The following is a 26,926-nucleotide window of genomic DNA, read 5'->3' as shown; positions in this document are numbered from 1 at the left end:
ATTTTTTCATTTTATAAGATTAAAATTTTATAAAATACTATGTAATATATTATTAAAATGTGTTGAATTTTAGTTTAATGGCGGCCGTCAGTGTGTAAGAAATTTATGAAAATTTTTCTCCACGTATGCCTTTGGAGGATGGTTTCAAGTTGCTATTGGTTAGTGCTTCTTGTAAACTATTTTGTTCATAAGAAAACTTATTAAAGACTCAAATGAATGATTTTGTCTGATGTTTTTCTTGTCATTGAAACGCAAATTTATCCATCTACTTCTAATAAACTGCCATTTACAAATCTAGCACATGTGAGATTTTTGTACTGACACTATACATTTTAATAATGTTTTTTTGTTTGTCAAGCCCTGACATATGTATTTCTTCACATATGAGATTGATTAAACTAAATTAATGAAATTAAAAATAATTATTGAATTATTAATATTGGTGTAAGAGTGATGCAGATTTTGTTAAAACTTGTCCCTCATAAGAGAACATGCCTTCAAAAAAATTTTCAGATGTGTTTAAAGTCTTTAAGTTTTAATACAATTCTATTATGTTATAAATGAATTTTATAATTGATGCGCTATCAATAAATTTTCATCATCCATCACGAATTTTGAGGCATGACACGAAATCTTGAGACAATCTTTTGAGCAAGAAACATTCAAACTTCAATTAAAAGTCATTCAGAGCACTGATTTCAGCGAGCTTATAGTCAAACTGACCGACTTGATGAGACAGACCTAATGATACCAAAGTTAGTCCAATCTGAATTAAATCAAGCCCAAATCAAGTAATTAAATCATTCTTAGAAGGTTTCCAGACATATTTGAAAGATCAATCGAATGTCAAATTTAGCGAGTTCATAGTTGAATCGAGCGTCTCGACAAGATAAATCCAACGAGACAGGATTGCTCAATTCTGACATCTATAAGACACTCAAATGTCTATCAAATGTCATTTGATCGAGGGAAGCTTTCTGAACCGTCCGATTAAAATGGTTCATATTCCTACATTAGTTACACCTATAACACTATAAATAGAGCCTCACCCATCACATGAGAGAAGAGGCTTGGGAGAGAACTTGAGACTTTGAGAATGAGCTTACCACCACAGATGTCGTCAGCCGTGTAGAAACAACACTGACACATGATGGAAATGCAAACAATGAATTAAACTCGATTTATATTAATATTTATATGATTGTCACGATAAAGTATCCAGAATATTGGAATAATAAGTGATTATATACTTATATATCCCCTTATCTTCCCGTTCGTTGGTCCTTTTATTTCCTCAAAATTACGAATGGCAACCCCGGCCATCGGTGAGGACGGCGGAAACAGAGCTGCGTTCACCGCGTAGAAACAACACTGAACATGGAGATGCAATCATCAACAGCCTGCTTTTCTCGCTTACTGCTTTTCTTTTTGGTCGAACTCGTTCCCTGAAAGATAGAGTAAGGGATCTAGCTCGAGGTCCATGGCTTCGGTAGAGGCTCCGGGCTGCTGTAGCACCATTTGGCGCCCTTCTGCTATAAAGCCAGCTTTCGAGATAAGCGAGAATCGCAAAAGAAGCAGCGGCTCCGCCCAAATCCTAGTATTACACCGTATCGCTCGCCGCCGAAGAGGAAGATTATGCTTGCACTTATTCTCTTCGCCTTTATTTTCTTCACCCCACATAAACTTCTTAAGCGGAAGTGGTAGAGGCATAACAATGGGAGTAGGACGAAGAGGTAGGCCGATGAACACGGCAGAAGATGAGGAGCAAGAAGGTAGGGGTTATGGCGGTGAGAGGGAGGAAGTGGACCCGAAAGATATAGCAGGTGGAAGAGAAGATGCGTGCGAGCTGGAGAAAGGATCCCGTGGAATAGTTTCCACCATCGAAGAAGCATTACCTACCAAGGATTTGGTGACGCTTGCTTCTTGCGTCGTCGGCCTCCTCACTGGCGTCGCGGTCGTCCTCTTTAATCAAATCGTGAGTGCTTTTATTTTTTTTCCACTGTTTGTATCTTAATTTTCTAGTTTGTTCTTTTCTCTTCAGCATTGCATTATCTGCATGCATTTGCAATCACTCATACCATTTCTTCCCACCATGAAGATTCGAAGCCCATCCCTGTCTAGAGTATTTGTTTTCCTTGAAAACTGTCTAGAGTATTTGTTTTCCTTTTGTTTTCCTTGAAAAAAAAAAGTTACATCAAGCTTGTTTATTTAGCTCAGGATGGATGGTCATAAAGTAGATTCGATGAATAGCTTAATCCAGCTTTTTCGGAGAGTTAAAGCTTAATTCTGTCTAGAGCATTTGCAATCACTCATACCATTTCTTCCCACCTTGAAGATTCGAAGCCCATCCCTGTCTAGAGTATCTGTCTAGAGTATTTGTTTTCCTTGAAAAAAAAAAGTTACATCAAGCTTGTTTATTTAGTTCAGGATGGATGGTCATAAAGTAGATTCGATGAATAGCTTAATCCAGCTTTTTCGGAGAGTTAAAGCTTAATTCTGTTTGGATGACGATGATACTTATAGATTTGATCCTTCTATTGATTTTTAATGAGAATAAGATTAATGGATTACGATGAAGTTAAGTTTATGTATTTATTTATCAACATTTATATTTGAGCAAAACTTGGATAATATGCTTATTATAGATAAATCCTGTCTCATTGTTGATATAATATAGTTTCATTGTCTCATTGTCTCATAAGTAAGTCCTTAATGATCATGAGCAGCTCATATTTGGCATTGCAAATAGACTGGGCACAACTCAAATTGGGCTCATTCATTAAAATGTACTAAAAAAAAAATTTATATGTTTGCCTATTAATTGAGACAAGCATAACTAGGGGCTAATATCACCCTGTTTTGCTTGAGAAGAGTTAGATATATTTACTTATTATACATGAAATTTGCTTCACTCATCTGAAATAATTAAAACCATCAAATATATGCTAAATAGTTAACAATACATGTTAATCTAACTAGATACTTCATTGTGGTATGCGAAAAGAAAATGGGTCTCATAGAATATATGAAAATGAGGCCAACTGGTAATAAATCTAACATGTGATTTAAAAAATGTAAAAAATTGAAATGTCTACATTTGATGGGAGATTATACCATAGTTCTTTTCTGATTGGGATGGATGCATGTACTTAATTTGAATGTCAAATTTGCTAAATTAGAACTACTTATTCAAGCTAAGATATATTAGATTAGGGAAAGCGAAGACGACGACTTGGTAGAGAACCTATAATCACTTCGGTAGAAATTAAAAGTTTATTTAACAAAAAAAAACCCTCTTCTAATCATATCGTGATCATTTGCTCGATGAGTTTAATACTTCAAAACAAAGAGCCAAAATAATTGCTAAATATATGAAGTTCTTGATACTTCCAAACAATATTTTTCAATTTTAAATTTGGAGTAAGGCCTAATATTAAAAGATAGATGATAACCCATTTGATTATATCACTTGTTCATGTTTTCCAAGTAGTCTTAGATTTTGAGCAAATATTAGATTTTTTTTTGCTATTAGAAGTGTTGCTTCATGTACTGAATGTGTATGTTATCGTCAAAATACTCAAGTTCAAATTACTTTATCTATTGTATCTAAGGGAAGCAATACCATTGATAACTAAGATGATAAAAAAATTCCGTTGCTACTGCAACTATTTTAAAATTCTTGCAAACACATACTTTAAATGTCGTCAGAAAGGTCGTATGAAAATGAAAATTTAGACATTGTAAAAGGTAAAGGTGATAGGTAAATTAAAGAGTGAAAAGTTTATTTATGAAAACTTTATTTAACAAAAAAAACCCTCTTCTAATCATATCATGATCATTTGCTTGATGAATTTAATACTTCAAAACAAAGAGCCAAAATAATTACTAAATATATGAAGAAGTTCTTGATACTTCAAAAGAATATTTTTCAAGTTTAAATTTGTAGTAAGGCTTAATATTAAAAGAGAGATGATCCCCCATTTGATTATATCACTTGTTCGTTTTTTCCAAGTACTATTAGATTTTAAGCAAGTATTAGATTTTTTTGCTATTAGGAGTTTTGCTTCATGTACTGAATGTGTATCTTATCATCAAAATACTCAAGTTCAAATTACATCTTTTGTATCCAAGGGAATCGATACCATTGACAACTAAGATGATAAAAAAATTCCGTTGCTACTACAATTATTTTAAAATTCTTGCAAACACACACTTTAAATATCGTCAAAATGGTCGTTATGGAAATGAAAATTTATACATTTATGTAAAAGGTAATGGTGATAAGTAAAGAGTGAGATGATATTAATGAAATTGATTTAGAAATAAAATTATCATATTTACATTCTTTAAATTTTGAATATGCATTATTGCCACATGTAAAGTTAAATTTAATTGGAAAAAGACTGCCATATTCAAATTTAATATAATGATAAAGTTTATAAGGCTATCATAGATAGTGGAAGTTGTAAGAATTTTGTGACTATTTTTGCTTTTGATAGCTTGGAATTGAAACTTGAATTATGTGTAAGACTATATAAAATAGCATGAGTAGTGATACTTCAATTTAATTGTTTAAAATTGCATAATAAGAGGTGTCTCAATTATATCTAAATGCAATTTAAAAAAAAGAGGTTATGAGGTGTACAACTCACCTTGGCCTATGTAGGTGTTTGGCTCAATAGGATTGAGGTTTGCCTCAAGGAGCGCCTCTACACAATTTATATTGGGTGTAAGGCTTTAAAACTAGGGTTTAAGTAATTTAAAATTTAATTTATAAATTTACAGTATAAAATAAATCTTATTTTGTTTTTCTTTTAGACTTAAACCTAAAAAAAATTAAATCAAGAACAAGAATTACATGCACCTCTTTATTCCTAGTTGCATGTTGCACTTGCATCTGAGACACTTGCACTCCTAGCTGCACGCCACTAACACTGTTGGGTCGATACCGTTGTGGTGCAGTGTTGTTGCTCTTCCATCGCCTCTTCTCTTATTGCTAGCATCCCATCTAAGTATTTGTTTCTTTTCTTAGAAATTTTTATAACTTATGTTTTGCTTTCTTTGTTTGTTATTGTTATCATTATTTATCATTTTCCTTATGTGTGTTCTCTCTCTCTCTCTCTCCTTTTAAATTCACCTACTACCGTATATTTTAAGCCTCTAAATTAAATTAAGGTTGGAGACAAAGCCCCCGACCACTTAGCTAAGTTGAATGTGCTACATTTTGTGTTCTCCTTTTGAATGAAATTTTTAATTTTGGGTATTCTAAAATGGCTAGAGGTTCGGGAAAAAAAAGGTTAATAGGAAATATAAAACACTCGACATGGAAGTATAGCGCTCAAATGCATAATGGAGTAAGTGAAAGAAGGCATATTTATTTCAGGTGCAACTATTATGTAAAATGGTCAAGGCGGTGTACTGAAAATGACATGATATTTCTATTCTCATAAGAATATTGCGCCATGTGCTAAAATACCTGATGAGGTGTAAATGATATTTGTGTTTTTATGAACAAAGAGACAATGTCAAAGTATTTAAGATAAATTTTATAATAGATGAGGTAGTGAATCTCATGATGACAGTGGTCATAGTAGCAAAAAATCTTCATATTTGCCAAAAATATTCAATAGAGGTGTCAGGGGACCTATAGATCAGTATATGATGAATGTGGAGGATAATAAGAATGATGATATAATAGTACCAATCAAATATTTTCATATAATTCTAAGAGGATCACAACTGTGTTTGTATGGATAATGCATGATTCCTCTATAGAAATGCAATTTGATATTATGTGGCAATTTTTTGCGTCATATGCCAACATGATTTAATTAAATATTTCCTTTAAGTAATATTGAGAAGGTCATTGAGGAGATAAAAAGAACCTGATCACAAAGTATAGTTACAATCTTCTTTAATTTATAATAATGATTTATGGTTTTACTAATGTTAAAAATAGGAATTTGATTAGCATTATAATAAATAATTTTTATGACATTATATGTTTGAAGTTTGTTGAAGCATCAGATCAGATGAATGTGCATAGTATGTTTTTTAGAATTATCGATTGAGTTATGGAGTAGATTGGAGAGCATTTAGTAGTCTAAATTTTTATTGACAATCCTATTGCTTATAAGGCTACATTACAAAAATTGATGGAGTATTGAATGCATATTTGCAGGACTCCATGTGTTGCACGTTACAATATTTTAATTTTTGAAAATCTAGGAGAATTGTCAGAATAAGAATGTTTTGAATAAAGGCAAGAGAACTTCTGTAAGAAAGAACTCATAAGACTCACAACCACTAGATTTCTACGATATACTTGACCTACAAAATATAAAGATGTAAGGCAATTTTTGGCCGCTGTGGTCTCCTTCATATTGTGGTTAAATTTTGTTTGAGCTAAGAGGTGTCCAGGCCAAATATTATTGAGTGAGATTTTGGTTACATGCTATTGATGCTATCATAGTTATTAAGGCCTTTGTTCATAAATTAAGAATGGTTGATGCAGAGAAAAAGTAAGTTTGGAGATGAGATAAACGAGTTAATAGCACAAAATTGAGGAGGAGATGAGTGCAACTACAAGAAAATTTAGGAGATGAGAAATAAGAGTTTAGTTGCATCGGCATTGCACGTCATTGTTGTTACCTTATTCTTCAATATCTATGTAGTGAGAACAAGTCAACCAATTCAAAGATCAAATTTCATTTGTACCATTGTATAGATAAATTTATTGTTGGCTCAACTAAGAAGGTAAAGACTAACCCAAGATTGATACATGTGGGAATGATGTATTGTCCCATTGTGTGGAAAGGATCGGCGGGGGAAGTGTCGAAAAATGAGGAAAATGAGCCTGAATGTGGTGGGATTCAAGCTCAAGGGGAGCTGAGGGTGTATGCAAGGAGGAGAAAGCAGAATGAGAGAACAGTGATTGCAGTACTACTTGTGTCAGCAAGTCTCTTGTCTCTCCTACCCCAACTCTTGAGAAACTTACTCCATTCACCTCAAACTCAAAATACACAGGTGATATGATTCTTATTCCATCTACTTCCAAAAACGTCACTTTAAGAAGGACCTTTCGTAGTAATGCGAGACATCCTCCTGATCGTTTTGGGATGGAAAATGACATTACTCAGTTTGTTTTATACACTACTATATCACATGTACATGAAAAATTCATTGCATCTTTAGATGTTGTCTCTATACCGAAGTGTTGACATATAGATAAGAAGGATTCCAAGCGGAAAACGGCCATGCATGAAGAGCTTGGGGCTTTCGATGAAAACCAAACATGGGAGATAATACCACTGCCAATGGAGAAAAGAATAGTTGGGTGCAAGTGGATCTTCATGGTAAAATAAAATAGAGAAGGGAAAGTGGAGCTTTACGAGGCATGTTTGGTTGCAAAATGATACAGTCAGACGTATGACATTAACTATGGCAAGACCTTTGCACCAATAATAAAGATGAGCACAGCGAGGAATCTTATTTCTCTGATAGTGAATGACGGATGGAGGTTACACTAACTCGATGTGAAGATTGTGTTTCTTCATGTTGAGTTATTGGAGGAGGTGTGTATAGAGATACCACCAGGATTCGGTACAGGTTTGACAGCGGCAAGGTGTGAAGACTCAAGAAGTCACTTTATGACTTAAAACTGTATGAGCAGATTAATGCTGACCATACAATGTTCTTTCGTCAAAATGAAAGTCACATTACTATATTTGTTGCGTATGTTGATGACATGGTTATCACTTGTGATGATGAGGCAGATATTGCTCAACTAAAGGTAATATTGAGCAAAGAATTTGAGGCGAAGGATCTTGGACAACTCTGATACTTCTTTGGAATTGAGGTGGCCCGTGGACCAGAGGGAATGGTTTTGTCTTAAAGGAAGTATGTAGTGTATCTACTCACAGAAACATGCATGCTGGGATGCAAGCTTGTAGTCTCTTCAATTGAACATAAGACAAAGCTAAGTGTAGAGGCAGGAGAGCCAGAGGAAAGGGTTGATCTTTAGGAAAATTGGGCATGCAGGCATTGACGGTTTTTGTGACTCTGATTGGGTGAGTTGTGTGGATGACAGTAGGTCCGTAACAGGATACTGCATGTTTGTATGGGGCAACTTGGTCTATTGGAAGAGCAAGAAACTGTCAGTAGTAGCGAGGTCAGCAACAGAGGCAGAGTATAGGGCGATGGCCTTATGAGTTGTCAAGATGATGTGGCTGGGTTCCTTGTTGGAAGAGCTCATGGTGGACCAAAGAGCTCAAATGAAGTTATGGTGCGACAACAAGTCAGCAATCAACACTGCCAACAAACCGGTTCAACATGATAAAACCAAACATGTGGAGATTTATGTTCTTCGTCAAGCAAAAGTTGAATAACGGTTTGTTGGAACTAGGCATATAGCCATTAGAGAGCAAGTGATGGACTTCCTCACCAAAGGACTTGACTCGTTTGATTTGTTTAGATTATGTGACAAGATGGAGTCAGTGAATATCTTTTGTCTATCTTGAGGGGGAGTGTTGAGATTTGTATCTTTTTAAGGGTTCTAATTATGAATAGGAAATATAGAAGAAGTTTAGGGATTATTTGTGATAACGATGTAAGGTTCTATATAAGCCTATGTCAGTAATGAATAGAACAAGTTTTGCACTGCAATTGCGTCTTTAAACCTTGACAGTTAAAGGCTAATGACATGTTGTGTTCAGTTGAAGTTCAGAATAACGTGGAATAACGTGGAATGCAGAATTTTTTCATTGATATGAACAAGAGTATAAATAACTCTTACAATAATCCTATAATAGAAAAAATAATAAAAAAAAAATGATATGAAAGGAAAGATATATCACTTAATATCTTCAATAATCAATTAATATTAATTATTAGAAGATATAAGAAATAATCTAAAATAAGAAAACAAATAATTCTTAATCAAATGAAATAAATATAAAATAGAAAATGAAATATCTCCTTAATTTAAGGAAATAATATATTCCTCATAACTTTTTACAGGAATAAATTATTTTCTATTATAACTTCTAACACTCCCCCTCAAGTTGAAACATGGTTGAAAATCACGTTCAACTTGAATTTTAAAACATCAAATGATGGGCGAGGAAGATCCTGTGAAGTAGAACTTGAAGTATTTATCATGTATTGTGGTTGTCTTTGGCTGCAGTTACTACAGTGTCTGTAGGTAGGCGAAAAGTTCCTACAGATAATGTTGCATGTAAGTAGAAAGTAGTGGTCGCAGTCCCTGCCAATGTCTGTATGTAGACGGAAAACTTGTACTAGTACTACTGCAAAGAATTTGCAGGGTCTGTAGGTAGGCGAAAAGTTCCTACAGATAATGTTTCATGTAAGTAGAAAGTAGTGGTCGCAGTCCCTGCAATGTCTGTATGTAGACGGAAAACTCGTACTAGTACTACTGCAAAGAATTTGCAGGAAAGTAGACAACTTTGATTGCTTTGACTGCAATTCTTGTAGTGCCTGTAGGTAGACTGAAAGCTTCTACATGTAATGATGCAAAGGACTTTGCATGGAAGTAGACAACTGTGATTGTCTTTTGACTGCAGTTTCTGCAGTGCCAGTAGGAAGACACAAAACTCAGGCTTGACAGAATTTTGAGTTTTGTTGCAGTGCCAGTAGGAAGACACAAAACTCAGGCTTGATAGAATTTTGAGTTTTGTTTGTCATGTGTTTCGACAAGTAGACAACTGTGTTTGTCTTTTGATTGTAGTTTCTGCAGTGCCTATAGAAAAACTCAAAACTCAGGCTTGACTGAATTTTGAGTTTTTTCTGCCATGTGTTTCGGCAAGTAAACAACTGTGTTTGTCTTTTGACTGCAGTTTCTGCACTACTTATAGGAAGACTCAAAATTCAGGCTTCGCTAAATTTTGAGTTTTGTCTGCCATGTGTTTCGGCCTAGAGAGAAGATAGATGGGGATTTCAGCAGCAAGGATGAAACCGACGAAGAAGAGAATGTAGGTTGGTTGTTGGAAGCAAATATTTTTTCTGATTATCAAATTTGCTAGATTCAGGCTTGACTGAATTTTGAGTTTTGTCTGTAATGTGTTTCAGTATGGAGAGAAGATAAATGGGGGTTTCGTCAGCAGGGATGCAACCGATGACAAATTTTCTGGAGGCCGACAGATTCAAAGCTCCCGATGAATTTTGAGTTTTGTCTGTAATGTGTTTCAGTATAGAGAGAAGATAAATGGGGGTTTTGTCAGCAGGGATGCAACCGATGACAAATTTTTTGGAGGCCGACAGAGTCGAAGCTCCCGGGAAGCTCTCGGTTCAGGAAGGGTCAGCCAACAGACAAAGCTTACAGGGAGAGAAGGAGAAAAAATCATTGTTTCAAATACCAAGATGAGTGCCCCTCCAAGATGAGTGCCCCTCCCCTCTTGCACATAGGATGACAGGAAGGGAGCCCGACAATTATCAAAGGAAGACTGGTGGCTAGAGTACGAAATTTGGCTCTGATACCATGTTGAAGTTCAGAATAATGTGGAATACCGTGGAATGCAAAATTCTTTCATTGCCCTCTTGCACATAGGATGACAGGAAGGGAGCCCGATAATTTTCGAAGGAAGACTGGTGGCTAGAGTACGAAATTTGGCTTTGATACCATGTTAAAGTTCAGAATAATGTGGAATACCGTGGAATGCAGAATTCTTTCATTGATATGAACGTGAGTATAAATAACTCTTACAAGAATCCTATAATAGGAAAAATAATAAAAAAAATGATAGGAAAGGAAAGATATATCGCTTAATATCTCCAATATTCAATTCATATTAATTAGTAGAAGATATAAAAAATAACATAAAATAGGAAAATAAATAATTCTTAATTCAAGGAAATAAATATAAAATAGAAAAGGAAACATGTTCTTAATCTAAGGAAATAATTTATTCATCATAACTTTTTACAGGAATAAATTATTTTTTATTATAAGTCCTAACATATTCATACCTTCCCTTCTTTGTTCTACATTTTGTTTTATTTGCATGTCCACTGTGGAATATGACACTGTGTTTTATAATTGCAGAGTATGGAGATGCAGTGATTTTGCATAAGAGAATAACTAAATAGTAGCATTATTTGAGTTCTGATTGTATACTAAGAATGCAGATATAGTTATTTATATGTTAAAATTTCAAACAGATATTCTATTTTTGGATAGCAATAATAAAGTTTTTCCCCTGTATAGTTTTCAAACATATGTAGCTGAGGTTTTTTGAGGGGCATATCATAAATTTTTTAGTTAGAAAACTTAAAAATGGGCGTGAGGAAGTTATGTTTACTTCATTTCTTTTTTATAACTCTTTTCTGCATGGTTCTAGATGATTTGAACTTCATGATAGCAAGATAACCGCTTGAAGAAGAATGATCTATTCAATAAAGTTTCCATAAAAGTGATATAAGACCAAAGAAATGGATTTTATTATTTTTATTTTTTTGTAAATTGTAGTACGGCATGTCACAAATCTTCATGATCTCTTTTGCTGTAATTTGAATATTGAAAGTTAGGAGCTGATTTAACATACATAGAGGATTTAAACTATTTGTGTCATGAATAAGAATGCCTTTTTAATTCAATTGAAATGAAACACTAGTTTTTGTTCTTTCAATATTTTGTAGCATTAATTTAAGGTATGAATCTTTCTTTATTGATAATTTGATATCTTGTCATAAAAACAGCACAGCATGTCATAAAGATGACAAACGTTGTAGGTAGCTTAAGTTTCCATGCATTTTAGCACAGGGAGCTTGGTGGGGAACTCTTTTATAATCAAACCTATATTTGTCGTGAACATTCCGTTTTCACACATATTTCTTCTCCCTAAGTATCTTTTCTTAGGTGATATCTGATCATAAAGTTTATTCTATTTAGTGTCGCTTGAAGTTCATAAAGGTCTTTCTGTATCAAGTTTCTAGGTGCATGAAATACGTGATTTTTCCTGGGATGGTATACCCTCTCGAGGTGCATCGTGGCTGAGAGAGGAGCCCATTGAAGCCGTTTGGCTGAGAGTTTTACTCGTTCCTGCTTGTGGAGGTGTTATTGTTGGCATGTTGAACAGCTTGCACAGTTATCTGGAAAATCCATCCGAGAGAAATGGGACTGCCAATATAAGGGGTGCTCTAGCTTCATTTGTCAAGACAATAGCTGCTTCTGTCACCCTTGGGACTGGAAATTCGTTGGGGCCTGAGGGTCCCAGTGTAGAGATTGGCTCTTCTATAGCAAAGGGTGTTAGCAATGTATTCAAGTGGAATGGTGGACAAAGTTTGTCAATTGTTGCTGCCGGAGCTGCTGCTGGAATCTCATCAGGTCATATATTCATTCCAGTTTTTAAGTATTTCTCTATTGAATGTTGCGGCAATTTTTGCTTAATATGATAACTATTTCATGTCCTAAAGTATGAAATATGAAAATGTAGATTGCATTTTGAGAACTTGGTCACTGAAGATATGCTGGACGTGATATTTTTTGTTGTTGCAAGAACTGATTCATTCTCTTGACTAGTTTGCTATCTTATAATCAGACCACATTACCGTGATTATCATGTTGTCTTTCTTATAGGGTTTAATGCTGCTGTTTCTGGATGCTTTTTTGCTGTGGAGTCAGTCCTTTGGCCATCTACTTCAGATTCATTCTCGTCCTTGACAAATTCAACTTCGATGGTCATACTCAGTTCTGTTATAGCATCCATTATTTCAGAAGTAGGTCTTGGTTCAGATCCAACTTTCACTGTTCCAGAATATGATTTCCGTTCTCCAAGTGGTACATTTCTTCCCTTTGATTATATAAATGAGATGTTATAAGAAGTTGTAGCTATATCTTAAAATTAGAGATAACGTTCCTGATGAAAGTGGCATGTATGGTATTCATTCACAGGCCAAAAATCCTTTTTTTCAGAAATGTTATTAGATTCTTAACTAATCATATAATTTCTTGAATTTTTCTCATTCCTGAAATTGTTATAGTTTTTCGTACTTGATAACTCCATCAATATTCAGTAGATGTATCTTATCATTGGCTTCATGCTGGCAGGTTCTTTTTTTTATTATTTTTTTTCCTTTAATTTTGAGATGTTCTCTTTTACTTTGAGAAGATTGTTTTTATACGCCACTGAGATGGACACTATCTGCAGTTATTTATAATATTCAAAGTATATTTTCAGAACTTCCCTTGTATCTTTTGCTGGGTGTCTTGTGCGGCTTGGTGTCATTGGCCCTCTCTAGGTGCACATCATTTGCGCTGAGCGTTGCTGACAACCTTCAGAAGGCAATAGGATTTCAGAAGGCTCTATTTCCTGCTTTTGGTGGCCTAACTGTTGGTTTGATTGCCTTAGCATATCCTGAAGTCCTTTACTGGGGATTTCAGAATGTTGACATTTTACTGGAATCAAGACCTTACCTGCTGATGTTTTGTTTCAATTGGTCGGGGTAAAAATAGTAGCAACATCCATAAGCCGTGCTTCAGGACTGGTTGGAGGATATTATGCACCGTCTCTTTTTATTGGAGCAGCAACAGGAATGGCGTACGGGAAGTTTGTGGGCCCTGCATTTTTGGGACCCAATGCAATATTTCATCTTCCTATCATAGATGTTGCATCCCCTCAAGCATATGGTCTGGTAAATTTTCACATTTAAATCTTGTCTACTTTAGTTGTTGAACAGTGCTACTTGGCCTTCTTCAGAATATAGTGGTTTTTTATTTTTCGACTGGCAAGTGGACCATGTCATATGAAGTAAATTAGAAAGTAAGGCAGAGTCTTTTTCTGTGTTTGCTGGACTTTATATTTAATGAATTATAGCAGTTGATCCTTGCATCCTACAGCGAACACCTTTTATTATTTAGGGAATGTTTGTTTGGAGGTATTAGTATTGTGTAGTACATGGAATATATGGGTTAGGAGTTCAAGTGTTTGTTATGAAGGAATTTTGAATACCTAAACCCTAAACATTCGTTATAAGGCATTTTGAATACCTTCAAACTCAAAGGCTTAATTTTTATGAATTTAGGATTCATCAAAATTGTGTGAACCAAGTGCTTTTTTTTGTGATGACACCGGAATTAACCCAAATAACAATAGTGACACAAATATTATTACTGAAAAAGTCAAATAGGCGGTTACAACCTACCACACCCTGAAAAGAGAAATACAACAATATAATACAAACTCATTCTAGGGTTTGATTCATGGGTGGTGAGGGTCGGCTAGGTGGTCGGGGAGTGGTGTTAGGCGGTTGTAATGGGCTGTGGTGGTGCTGGAAACAACAGAGGGGCTAGAATTGCGATGGCAGCGAGGCGAAAGGCCTGGAACGGCAGCAAGGCAGAAGGCCTGGAACGGAAGCGAGGCGGCAGGCCTAGTACAACAATAACAACAAAGCGGAGGGCGAGAGGCAACGAGGAAGGGCTGTGGTCTGCAGGACAGCGAGAGGCAACGAGGAAGGGCTGGGGCCTGCAAGACAGCAATGTCCTGTACAGGGGAGACAATCCACATAATGTGATCTTGTTTCTCACTTTGTAGATCCCTTTGAGTATGACTAGGTCTACCTTCATTGTTGTCTCTGCGTCTACCATCACCTTTCTCCCATGATCTTGTGAAATTCCAGCAAGCAGCTCTGACAGCAACAATTGACCACATCAATTTAAAAACATATTTATTTAAAAGAATATATTAACATAAAAATTTAGCTTCATCTTACAATCAACCAAACACAAAAAGTTATTTTCTATAATTTTTTAAATAAATTGTTCAAAATTTGCTTTGTACATTCATAACATGGACTTAAATAGGGTATTACAATATTTTACAAATAAACCTCTAGATTTCTTTGATATTCCTTTTTAACCAATAAGACCTTAAATAAGGTTGGACTTCTTCAATATTCTCTTAAATAAAGTCCAATTCTCAACACTGAATCCATTAAGCCCATCTTATCACATAACCTAGACAAATCCAATGAACTAAGTCCTTTAATGAGGCGGTTGCTCTCCAAACAAATCTAATGAACTAAGTCCTTTAGTGAGGCAGTTGCTCTCCAGCGGCTATATGACTTAGCTCCATTAGCCTGTCATTCAGCTTTTCCTTGATGAAGAATCTATCAATCTCCACATGTTTGGTTCTATCGTGCTTCACCAGGTTCTTGGCAATGGTGATTGCTGACTTGTTGTCGCACCACAACTTCATTTGAGTTCCTTGGTCCACCTTGAGCTCGACTAGCAAGACTCTCAGTCACATTATCTTGACAACTTCTAAGGCCATGACCCTGTACTCTGCCTACGTTGTTGACCTTGTTACTACAGACTGTTTCTTGCTCTTCCAAGGGATCGAGTTGCTCCCTACGAACATGCAGTATCTTGATGTGGATCTTCTGTCATCTGCACAAGTCGTCCAGTCAGTGTCATAAAAGCCTTCAATGTCTAAATGTTCATTCTTTCTGAAGATCAACCCCTTCCTTGGTGCACTTTTTAGACACTTCAGATTCTAATATACTGCATCCATATGACCCTTCTTTGGATCATTCATGTAGTGTCTCACCACGCTCACTGCAAAAGAGATATCGAGTCGAGCGTGACATAGTTAGATTAAATGACCTACCAATCTTTGATACCTCTCACGATAATCAGTTCTCCTGCCTTTGTACTCAGCTTAGTCTTTTGGTCAATTGGAGATACTATAGGTGTGCACCCCATCATGCATGTTTCCATGAGGAGATCTAGTATATAATTTCTCTGGGACAAGACCATCCTCTTAGGTCCACATGTCACTTCAATCCCTAAACAATATCTGAGTTGTCCAAGATTCTTTACCCAAATTCATTGCCCAATCTTACCTTTAGTTGGGCAATCTCTGCCTCATCATTACCGGTGAAAATAATGTCACCAACATACACAACAAGTATAGTAGTGTGTCTTTTCAAAAGAACATCATATGACCCGCATTGATTTGCTCATATCCAATACCCACAATAGCCTGTTTAAACTTGTTAAACCAAGCTCGAGGAGAGTGCTCCAAGTCATACGTGACTTCCTGAGCCTATACACCTTGCCCACTGTCTGAACTGTACCACATCCTGGTGATATCTCCATATATACCTCCTTCGGTAACTTACTATGAAGAAATGCATCTTCACATCAGCTTGGTATAACCTTCACCCTGCATTCACTGTCAGAGAAACCAGTGTTTTCAATGTGCTCATCTTTGTGACTGGTGTAAAATTTTCATCATAGTTCATGTCATATGTCTGACTGTACATTTTAGTCATCAGTTGTGTTTTGTACCACTCTAACTTTCATTCTGGAGTTTGTTTCACTATGAAGATCCGCTTGCACCCAACATCCTTTTTTCCCACTGGTAGTGGCATTATCTCCCATGTTCGATTTTTATCGAAAGTCTCATGCTCTTCATTTATAGCCGCTTTCCACTTGGGATCTTCCTTAGCAACCTGTTAGCAATTGGGTATAGAGACAATGTCCAAAGATGCAATGAATGCTCCATGTAAATGTGATATTTTAGAATTTGAAACAAATTCAACAATGTCATGTTCCCACCTAAAACGATCGGGTTGGTGTCCCGCATTGCTGCGAGAGGCACTTCTTAAAGTTGGGGGGTTAGGAGGAGGAGGAATCATATCACATGTGAGTTCTTAGTTAGAGGTGGATGGTGCAGGTGTCTAAAGAGTCAGGAAAGAAAAGAGCAAGGGATTAGCTGACACAAACGACACTGCAGACACCGCTCTCTCATTTTGCGTCACTCTTCATGTATACACCCTTAGCTCATCTTCAGCTTGAATCCCACCACCTCTGGGCTCACTCTCATCATTTTTCGGTTCCTCAACTGATTCATCCCACATTATAGGACAAGACCTTGCTCCCACGTGTACCACTCTCTCACCATTGTGACTCACCCACCCTTACCTCATATCTCAAGTATCTGGCGAGTCACCGAAAGGTGAGGTTACATTCTGGGTGTAGTATGGTTTCAATTCTCTAAATGACACGTTCATGCTCATAAACAGTCTCTTATTTATTTGGCTTCAGCAGACATACCCATTCTAGGTAGCAGAATAGTCTACAAACATATATTTCATAGCTCACAGTTCTAGGATCCAGCTTCCTTAGTAATGGCCTCTTATCATTCACAAAGCATACCCATCCAAACACCTTCAATAGGAGGATCCCGCTATTTTCTCCTTTCAAAATTTGACAATGAGGCTTCCAATCTAACACTCTCGAGGGCATCCTATTGATCAATTGAGCTGCTGTCAAAATTGTTTGCCCCTATAAATACTTTAGGACATTCATTGCGATCGGACTACCTCTAGAAGGTGTTTATTCTTTCTCTTTGCTACTTTATTTTGTGTCAGTGTGTTTGGATATGTGGTTTGATGATGTATACCTTGGATTGAAAAATATTTCACAAATACCTTGTTGGTGTACTTTGTCTCATTATTAGACTTCAATACAATCACTATTGCATCATATTGAGTCTGGTTTGTCTTGTAGAAGTTTTTAAAACAATCAAACACATCACTCTTATTTTTTTATCAAATATATCCCAATAACACGAGTAAAACAATCAATAAGGTTACAAAATATTGATAATCATTCATAGAACTTGTAGAACAAAGTCTCAAAACATCATAATGTATCAAGTCAAAAACACTATAACTCCTATTCTTTGAACTGATATAAGAGCTTATAGTAAGCTTGTTAAACTCAAAGCATCACAATTTTTGTTTGTCTTTTCATATAAAAAATGATACAACCGACTCAATAAGCTAAAATAAGAGTGTCACATGCGTCTGTGATGTAGCAGCAACACATCCTTCACATTGCTCCCAAATTCTTCTACTTCAGCAGTACCTATCATGTATGTCAATTTGAGTTCATCCCGTTTTGGTCCAACTAACAGAGTTTACTATGCCACGTTTCAGTCTCAAGTGTCCGACCAATCCCTTTTTCTTAGAAGATCTTCTTAGGAATATCTAAAGAAATAACATATTTTAGTTGGAGAATAATGACACTAATGGATAAAAGGTTCACTGGAAGAGGAGCATGCAAAATATTGGACAAAGTCATATAATTAGTACCCCTCACTGTACCCTTACCAACTATCGACTGTGTTGTACTATTAGCAATCTGGATACTCTCTAGTACTGCTAGGGGAGTATATAAAGAAAACTCTCTACTAGTACTTATCACATGACGAGATGCACCAAAATCTGTTATACATTTTGATTATCCTCTGGTGAAAATAGAGGTAAGAGCATGTGTATCACAAGTACCTTTGTCAGAGTGAGCATAAGTGACAATGCTACCATTTGATGACGACTGGTTGGGCATTCTCAGCCACATTTTCTGTTGTTTTTTGCTTCCTCTTCAACATCTCTAGACATTCATGATCCTCATTGGTAAAAACTTCACTTGTCTCTTTCTCCTTTGCTGCCATCAGATTTGCCCGTTAGCCCCTCTTTTCTACCTTTTTGTTGACCAAGGCCTCCACCCTTTCCACATCCACTCGTCTCTCTCTCTCTTATTAGGTGGCCTAGGATATGTGTTGCTCATATACCCAACTTCGCCACAACAGTAGTACTTGCGAGTCTCCCCCTGGACACCCGTCATGCATGAGCTCAAGGAAGTTGAAGCTGATTGTGCACTCAAAAGTCCAATTGACTTAGAGTGTAGCTTCATGCGACTCTCCTACTATATTATCACAACAATGGCCTCATCCAGTGAAGGGATAGTTGCTTAAGCTAGGAAGGAAAATCTCTTTTGATCAAAGTTGGGGTTCAAATTGACCAGAAAATGCATAATCTTCATTAATGTAAAGGTATCCCCTTTGTTACACTCTGGATCGCCATAGCTCGATATCAGTGAAAAATGATCAAGATCTGCCCATAGCTGCTTGAGCTCTATGGAGTACTCTTGAATCGATCTATTACTCTGAACTACTACCTCTATCTCACGCTGAATCTGAAACACCTCATGCGGTTCTCAGCCTCATCATAGATCTTCTTCAGCTTCGCCCAAATATCGCTCATCTTTCGAATGTCATCTACTGATGAGGTAATCGATGAAACCATCGAAATGAGTAGCCAGGTGTAAAACAAGGCATGTGTGGTTTTCCACTCATCTCTTTCAACATTGCCACTCTTTGGCTCGATCCACGTCAGATATCCCTCTAATATTTTCCCTACTAGAGTAGCCTAGATTCGGCATGAACAATTCAAATATGTGGTCGGTCCATCAAATTTCGGATCCACAGTTGGGAGATCTAGATTCATTTGTGTCGGAGCATGTGCTAAGATAACAACTCTCTATATGAGCCCGCCCAAGACTTTCGGAATTTTCAGAATTTTTATTTCTAGGAGCTCTAAACCTTTTCCTCTCACACTATCTCTGTCTTATCTCCTGACATCTTCAATTTAACTATTCCCTAACCTTCGTCATCCTCTCACACACGTAGAACCAAAGTTCTCTACTCCACTGCTCTGATTTCACGTGCGCTTCAACCCTACCATGCACAGAGTCGCTCGAACCATTCTGCAATGATCCAGCAACCAAAGGCAATGTCAGTTAGGTCCTAGGTCACGCTCGAGCACGTCGGTCTACTTCATAGCTGGCTGCAATCGTGCTTGTGTTGTGAGCGTCAGCACGCCTTTATCGCGAGTGTTCGTTGCCATCCCTTCGTTGCCTTCCCAATTAGTTGTAATCATGACTGGATCACTCGAGGGTTCACGTCACGATCCCTTCATTCTTCGTTGTCGTCCCAGTCAGCTCTACTTGCGACTGCATCCACTGTTTCACGCCGCGATCCCTTTGTTGTTGTCCCAGGTACCTCTAGTCACAGCTGCATTGCGATGACGAAGTGGAAGGAAGAGGAAATTGGAGTTCCGGGTCTCTGCATATCGATGTTCGATGATCGAGCAACACCAAGGACAGCTGCTAGGGTTCGGAGCTGCATTGCGATGACGAAGTGGAAGGAAGAGGAAAATTGGAGTTCCGAATCTCTGCATATCGATCTTCGATGATCGAGCAACACCAAGGACAACTGCTAGGGTTCGGACTCTGATATCATAAAGAAAGCATTATTCAAAATCTGCTTTGTACATTCATAACATGAGCTTAAATAGAATATTATAATATTTTATAAATAGACCCCTAAACTTCTTTGATGTTCCATTTTACTCGTAGGGACCTACATAAGGTCTAATTCTCGACATTTATTTTATTTCTAACCAATCAGTATTTTGTATTCTAAATGTAGCATTTTTAGTTTTCGTTGCATTTAGAATAATGTATTCTAAATACTTGCGGCTAAACGGTCGCGCATTTCTTTTGTCAGGTCGGTATGGGAGCTACCCTTGCAGGTGTTTGCCAGGTTCCTTTAACATCAGTTCTTCTTCTGTTTGAGCTAACTCAGGACTATCGGATAGTTCTGCCACTGCTTGGAGCAGTGGGCTTATCGTCTTGGATTGCCTCTAGTCAAAATAGAAGAAAAGTTTATGAAGATGGATCAGATCATGTTGAAGGTGATCGTAATGAACTTGAAGGTTCCCTAAATGGAGGCAAGGAATTTGATTATTCTGGAGTTACTACTGAATTGCTTCAAAGTAGTGATTTATGCGAGCTTGAGAGCTCCCTCTGTGTATATGATCATGTCACTCTTACGAATGGCTTAGCTGAGAGGCTTACTGTTGCACAGGCTATGAGAACTAGATACATAACTGTCCAGATGAGCACCAAAATTAGTGAGGCCATCGAATTGATGTACAAAGAGAAGGAGTCGTGTGCACTAATAACTAATAGCAGCCATTTTCTTCTTGGACAGTTGTCACTTGAAGACATTCAGGAATATAGCAGGCTCGCACGAGCTAATGGAAATACTGAAGTAAGGAGCTTGTCTAATTTTAGTTTTTGGTGAGATTATCTTAAGGTTTCTCTTTATGTATTAGGTAACATGCTGGAAAACATCTACCCTATTGACTGTGGCATTTTGATTCGCAATATGAGACAATAAAACTGAAAAATGCTAATTTATTACTTGCATGCTGAATTTAAATTGCATTTTTTTAAAAATTTTCTGCATGAATGATTGATTTCATTCTTAATTTTGCATCTCTAAAGTGAGTTAGATTAACTATAGATTTACTCTCGTTGGTCTTTGCCATGGCTTTAGTATTTTGAAAAAAATGAATGTCTTATATAAGTTGATCTTAAAATGCTGGTGTGCGACAATTTACTTGTTCTGGGATATATGTTTTTTTTTATGCAGTGAAGTTTTAAGCATTCGATAGTTGTACTTTAGCCATACAACGAAAGAGGTGCTAGTGATGCGTTTGTATTATACATGAGACATTGCAGGTTTATGATATGAGGTTGTCTATGGCAGTTATTATGGTATACATCAGAACGATTTTATGCAAGGAAGTGATTGTTGATTAACCTACATTTTGTTATTATCCGTAATCCAGTCTATTTTTCACAACTTACCATGTCTCTTTCTTAAAGATTGTTTTGCGGTTGGGTATAAAACATTTTTCAAGAAGGTGCAAATGTTAACAGCTTATTTCTTTTCTTGTTTCTTGGCAAGTGAGCACCCTTCCACCAGTTTTGCTACTTCGGATGGGAAAGGTAGATCGTGTGGGACATCTCTTTTCCTCTATTCTCCCAACTCATAAATCAAGTATTCAAGCTGTTTTCTCTCTTAGAGAGAAAATAGGGTGGTCTATGATGTGAAAAGAAAGATTATACTATTATGCTTTTCCACTCAATTTCTAGCTTTTTTTTTCGGTCTGTCTTGGCTTTCTTATAGCTACAGTGGAAATTAAATAGGGTGGTCTATGATGTGAAAAGAAAGATTATACCATTATGCTTTTCCACTCAATTTCTAGCTTTTTTTTCGGTCTGTCTTGGCTTTCGTATAGCTACAGTGGAAATTATCTTTGCTATTTTAATATGGAGTTTTAGACAGTTATACTCTTCCACTCTGGATTACAATGACTATGTCATTCTTGCCTTGCTATTTCTTCGACAATCCATTACAAAAGCAAAGATGTCTTCTAGGCCTTGGGCTCAAGCATAACTTCTAAGCTATTCTCTTCTGCGGGAATGATAGAGGTCGTCTTATTCAAAGATAGTAGCTCATCTTTTTTCAGCATCTGAATTTCTGACTTCATTACATTTTGCAATGAGGCTGAGAGAAAGTCCATACTCTGTTGTTCTCAATGAAGGTTTTCACCTTTGCTACATCCTTATTGCACCTCAATTTGATAGCTCGATATTAATTCAACTCTTGTTATAGATCCTTCAAGTGGTTAGCATTCTCTGTGATATATTTATTACCTTTGTTATCGGATTATCATCACTTTAATATTATATATTTGGGAAACATTTTTTGCTTTTGAATATGCATTTTTTATAATGTCCAAAATATCTTTGTAGTGGGTAAAAACTTGTATCTTTCACTACTTTTTGGAGTCATTGAATTACACAGTAATGATATTATCATATAATCTTTCTTATGCTAAGCATCAAATATTGGGCTTTGTTGCTTTGGATTGGTGTCATGAAGGTGATTACGTTTCATTTTCTCTTTGAAAAAGGTTGAACTAACTCGTTCGACTTCTAGTAGTTTTTTTTTTTATTTGAGTCTACACGCAGCTCATATGTTTTACAGATCTCTATATGGTTGATGATGTATTGTTTTTTGGGACATTTACATACCTCCTCAAAATTATTAGTTGGAGCAGACATTGTTTTCTTAGACATGAGGGCTTCTCGACTTGACTGATGCACTATTGTTTGCGGGACGGCAGCTATTGGAGAGATCAAGATTGTGATTGCTAGTTGGAAAGGTCAAAGCTGGAGAAGAGTTGTGATTTGCTGGCTGGAAAGAGCTCGGTTGAAGTAAAGGACAATATAGGAGGGTGTAGCTGCTGGAGAGATCACAACAATGAAAAATGTGTTTGTTGAAATCTAACAAGGGAAGAGCTAGCAGTGATAAAGAATGCAGCATGACGGAAGCCTATGGCCATGAATTTTGTGGTGGATATTCAAGGATACATGCCTAGGGCTATGATACCAAGTGAGAAAATATGAGATAATTGTACTGATCTCATTTTAATCTAATTAGAAGCAACTTGCAATCTCTTACAAGCTGTAAATAGAGAAAGGAAAGAAAACATGTACAATAAAGGAAACACATAACAGAAATGTAAAATCCATTTGAATGAGAGATTATTCTAATTAATAATTATTTAGCATCCAAAAATTGATTTAAGTTGTAGCCACAAAGAGATTATTCTAATTAATAATTTTTTAGCATCCAAAAATTGATTTAAGTTGTAGCCACAAGGAGCCACTCCTAGAATAGACATTGCTGGATGGTTTTAGTAGCAATTCTATGAATGAGAGATTAATCTGATCAATAATTTTAGTATCCAGAAATTGATTCAAGGTTTTGCCAAATGGAGCCACTCCTAGAATAGACATTGCTGGATGGTTTTCATAGCAATTCTAGTATCTGCAGTAATCAGTTCTGTATATTGAAGATTATTGGGCAACAAGCAAACCTTCCAACGACTATATTAAATGTGATAAGTGTTAAAATGGTCCCCTCACTCTTTGTAGGGGGGGCCATTTTACCCCGAGTCTGTAAAACTGTAAATTTAATCATGTGATATAGTCACCAGGGCTAACTATTTTAGCTTCCATTTAAAAAGTGGTGCAGGAGCTCTCACAAATATTGTGTCCCGTGGTATGTTTACAGAATTTCACGATTACGGAACTCTTGCTGTAGTGGATTCAATCGTGAGTACGCGATATGAACGATCCTGATTTGAATTCCGTCTCGATAAAGAACCTTCCATGGAATTTCCGCAATCTTGTCGGTGGAATGGGTGGGATTTCGCCCCGTTCCGCACTAAACAGAGAAAATTACGTTCGGCTAACAAATTCAATAGAGATTCTTGCCTTATCTAGCTTATTTACTATTTCTTTTTGTTTAATTAAGGTTTCTTTTTATTAGGAGATTATTTATATGTTTTATTTTTTTGTTTTGAAGACTTTTGATTATTGTTTTTATTTTGGGAGATTGTTTCTGTTTTATGCTTTTCAGAGGTTGTATCATCTTTCTTTTGCGAGTAGAGTATTTGTATCTTGCTTAGGAACAGATGGTGGAACCTCCACGCCGCCCATACTTGTTGATTCATTGTTTGATTGTTGTTTTCAGCCGAGACAATCGCCAAAAGACGTATATCTCCTTCCAATTTCCAAATACTGCCGACCTCGTATATTTGCATTCGCTTGCTATTCCATAACTCTCCCTCTAAATTCGCTTCCCAAAATAAGTTTTAGGAGCCCTAAAACGGTATCAAAAAGTCTGGGGGCTACTTTGACATTTTGATGAGCTTTGATACTAAAATGATCCCATGTATGATCAGGGGGCTATTTTGGCATTTTACCCTATATTAAACAGATTGGTGTAGAAGTCCATCATTCTTCCATTGCAATGCATTGTCTAACATTAATTTTTATATCCAAAAACTCCTCATGGATATTTTCTTATAAAATTGCCATAAGAAGCTCCGCCATTTAAGTTTCTAATGATTAGTAATATTAACCGATCTCCTGGTAAAATGGTCAAATATCCGAACCATACATAATAGATCATCTGCCTTGCAGGTTGACAAAATGCAAATATCTGAGATCTTCCAAACTGAAGAGAATACGCAGCGTGTATGGAGTGCATCACCAAACATGAGACTTGGTGCTGCTGAAAGGATCATGGAGTTGCATGGATTGAAGCTGCTTCCTGTGGTTTCACAGATAATTGATGGCCAAAATAGAGGACCCTTGATTGGCTTGCTGGACAGAGAATCTATAAGAATCAGCTGCAGGTAACTTTGCTAAGTTAATATTCAGTATTTTCTCGAGATGCTGAAGAAATAAAAATAAAAGAGCCGTTTGAGATCACTTTTACTTTTTTTTTATGTTTTATTTTAATTTAAAATAAAACATATTTAGTATGTTAAATTTATTTTACTTATTTTAAAAATACTCAAAACACTTGAGAGCCGTTTGAGATCATTATGTATTTTTGTTTTTATTTTGTATTTTAATTTGAATTATAATATGTTTTGTTACACTAAAAATTTTTTTAGTGTTTTTAAAAATATATTTTTTAAAATAGGTTGATTAATTTAAAAAAAATCAAACACCTTAAAATTATTATAATGAAACATAATTTTAAAAATAAAAATAATGTTAGAAAACAGAAGTGATGTCAAATGGTCCCTTAAAAGTTATTTTGGCTGTTTTTAAAAACAAATTGATATATATATATATATTTATATATATATACACACACATAAACACTAAATTAACATGTTTGTGATATCAGAAGGCCAAATAAAAAAAAATCGAGACAAAAATATGATCCCAAACAGGCCCTAGCAGTTTGAATATGTTCTTTATGTTCTTTTCATCACTCTTGCAGAACTTTGGCAATGACACTGCTTTTCAGTTCATCATCTATGGGCAACCGTCAAGACTACTGAGTTGAACCTAAGATAAGCTCGATAAGCTGTTGATTGCGAAATGTATATATAGCATTTAATGCAAGATACTGCTTACTGTTTTTAGGATTTCTTCTTTACAATGGCAGAATGCAGATTTTTGAACAACCATGTACAAGAATATTCGAAACTGTAATTACGAGCTCTGCGCCGAGGTAATTAATTATTTCTAAGAATTATAAGTTGATGCATCACTTGTTTCCATTCTAATAAAGAATTGCATTTGGAACTGACCATATTAACTATAAGTACACTGATAATTAGCACTTTGGATCATGGCCTTACATGTTCTTCAATCATTACTGGTTTGATACACACTTTGCAATTTCTCATAAGAACTTTGTAAAAATGATCGAAGCAGAAAGGATTTTTTAACATGATTTTATTTTTCTCCAACTAAAGTCAAAAGGAATTTTGAAATTTTGTATAAATTTTAGAATGAATCAAACAATTTTGAAATATTTTAAATATAATATATTATTTTTATACTGTATTTTTTCTTTTTAAAGCAAGCCAGACAGACCCTAACATTTTGTGCTCATCTGTTTGCTACATGCCCCCAGCAGCTGAACAAATCATTTGTAAACTATGTTTCGTGCAATAATTTTGATGAAACAGCACTATGAATGGCGCAGCATAAAGGTTTTCATCTTAAAGATTTGAAGCAATAATTCGGCCATTTTGAAGCAATAATTCGGCAATAAGTCCTTTGGTATCTTTTATGCTAAGCTGTAGACAGTGGTGTGTTGTGGGTCTACTGATGGACGCACCATGCTGTATTACCTCTGAAAATTATGTTGGTGCATAGGGATGTAAATAGTCAAGCTCATGCCACTTTTAGTTTAAACTTATGCTTCATTCATTAATTAATTAAAGAGAAAAAATTGGTTTAAGTTAAAAATATAACCAAATAATAAACAGAATGGGTATTTAAGGGGTAAATAATAATAATAATAATAATAATTTGAGTATATTTTATATTATTTTCTGGATGTGTTTGTTCATGAACTAAAGTCAAAGAACAGCTTGAGATTGGTTTGTTAGTTCATTGAGCTAAGTTGGTCTATTATTTATAAGTCAAGCTGGCTCAATTACCACCAATGATGACTTATATGCACTATGACTAGATTTGTGGTCGCAGCTTTTGTGATCATAGTGATGATTAATTGCACAGCTCAGAAACTGTTTGTGTTTGAAAAGTTGAAGTATTTGAGGTATAATGTAAAATAAAATTCTATATTAGTAATATTTTATTGATATTTAATTTTTTGTGAAAAAAAATATTTATTATTATTTTTTTTTTTTTTCAAGACAAGTGGCCCTC

The 26,926-nt window shown here is 35.8% G+C and overlaps 1 protein-coding gene across 1 annotated transcript; it reads left to right on the top strand.

The window, feature by feature from the left end:
* The first annotated feature begins 1,266 nt into the window (after positions 1–1,266).
* LOC110021727 (chloride channel protein CLC-e) lies at positions 1,267–26,471 on the top strand. Its single transcript, XM_020720339.1, is given in 9 exon segments — positions 1,267–1,975; positions 11,950–12,340; positions 12,593–12,793; positions 13,194–13,427; positions 13,430–13,647; positions 20,370–20,915; positions 24,710–24,924; positions 25,524–25,757; positions 26,166–26,471. Coding segments are annotated over 8 exon segments (2,361 nt in total). The 5' UTR covers positions 1,267–1,480; the 3' UTR covers positions 25,585–25,757; positions 26,166–26,471.
* The last annotated feature ends 455 nt before the right edge of the window (positions 26,472–26,926 follow it).

Source organism: Phalaenopsis equestris, unplaced genomic scaffold, assembly GCF_001263595.1.
Source record: "Phalaenopsis equestris unplaced genomic scaffold, ASM126359v1 Scaffold000140, whole genome shotgun sequence".
In the NCBI taxonomy this organism is placed as follows: Eukaryota; Viridiplantae; Streptophyta; class Magnoliopsida; order Asparagales; family Orchidaceae; genus Phalaenopsis; species Phalaenopsis equestris.
Note: the sequence above shows the minus strand (reverse complement) of the source record. Positions and strands in the feature narration are given on the sequence as shown.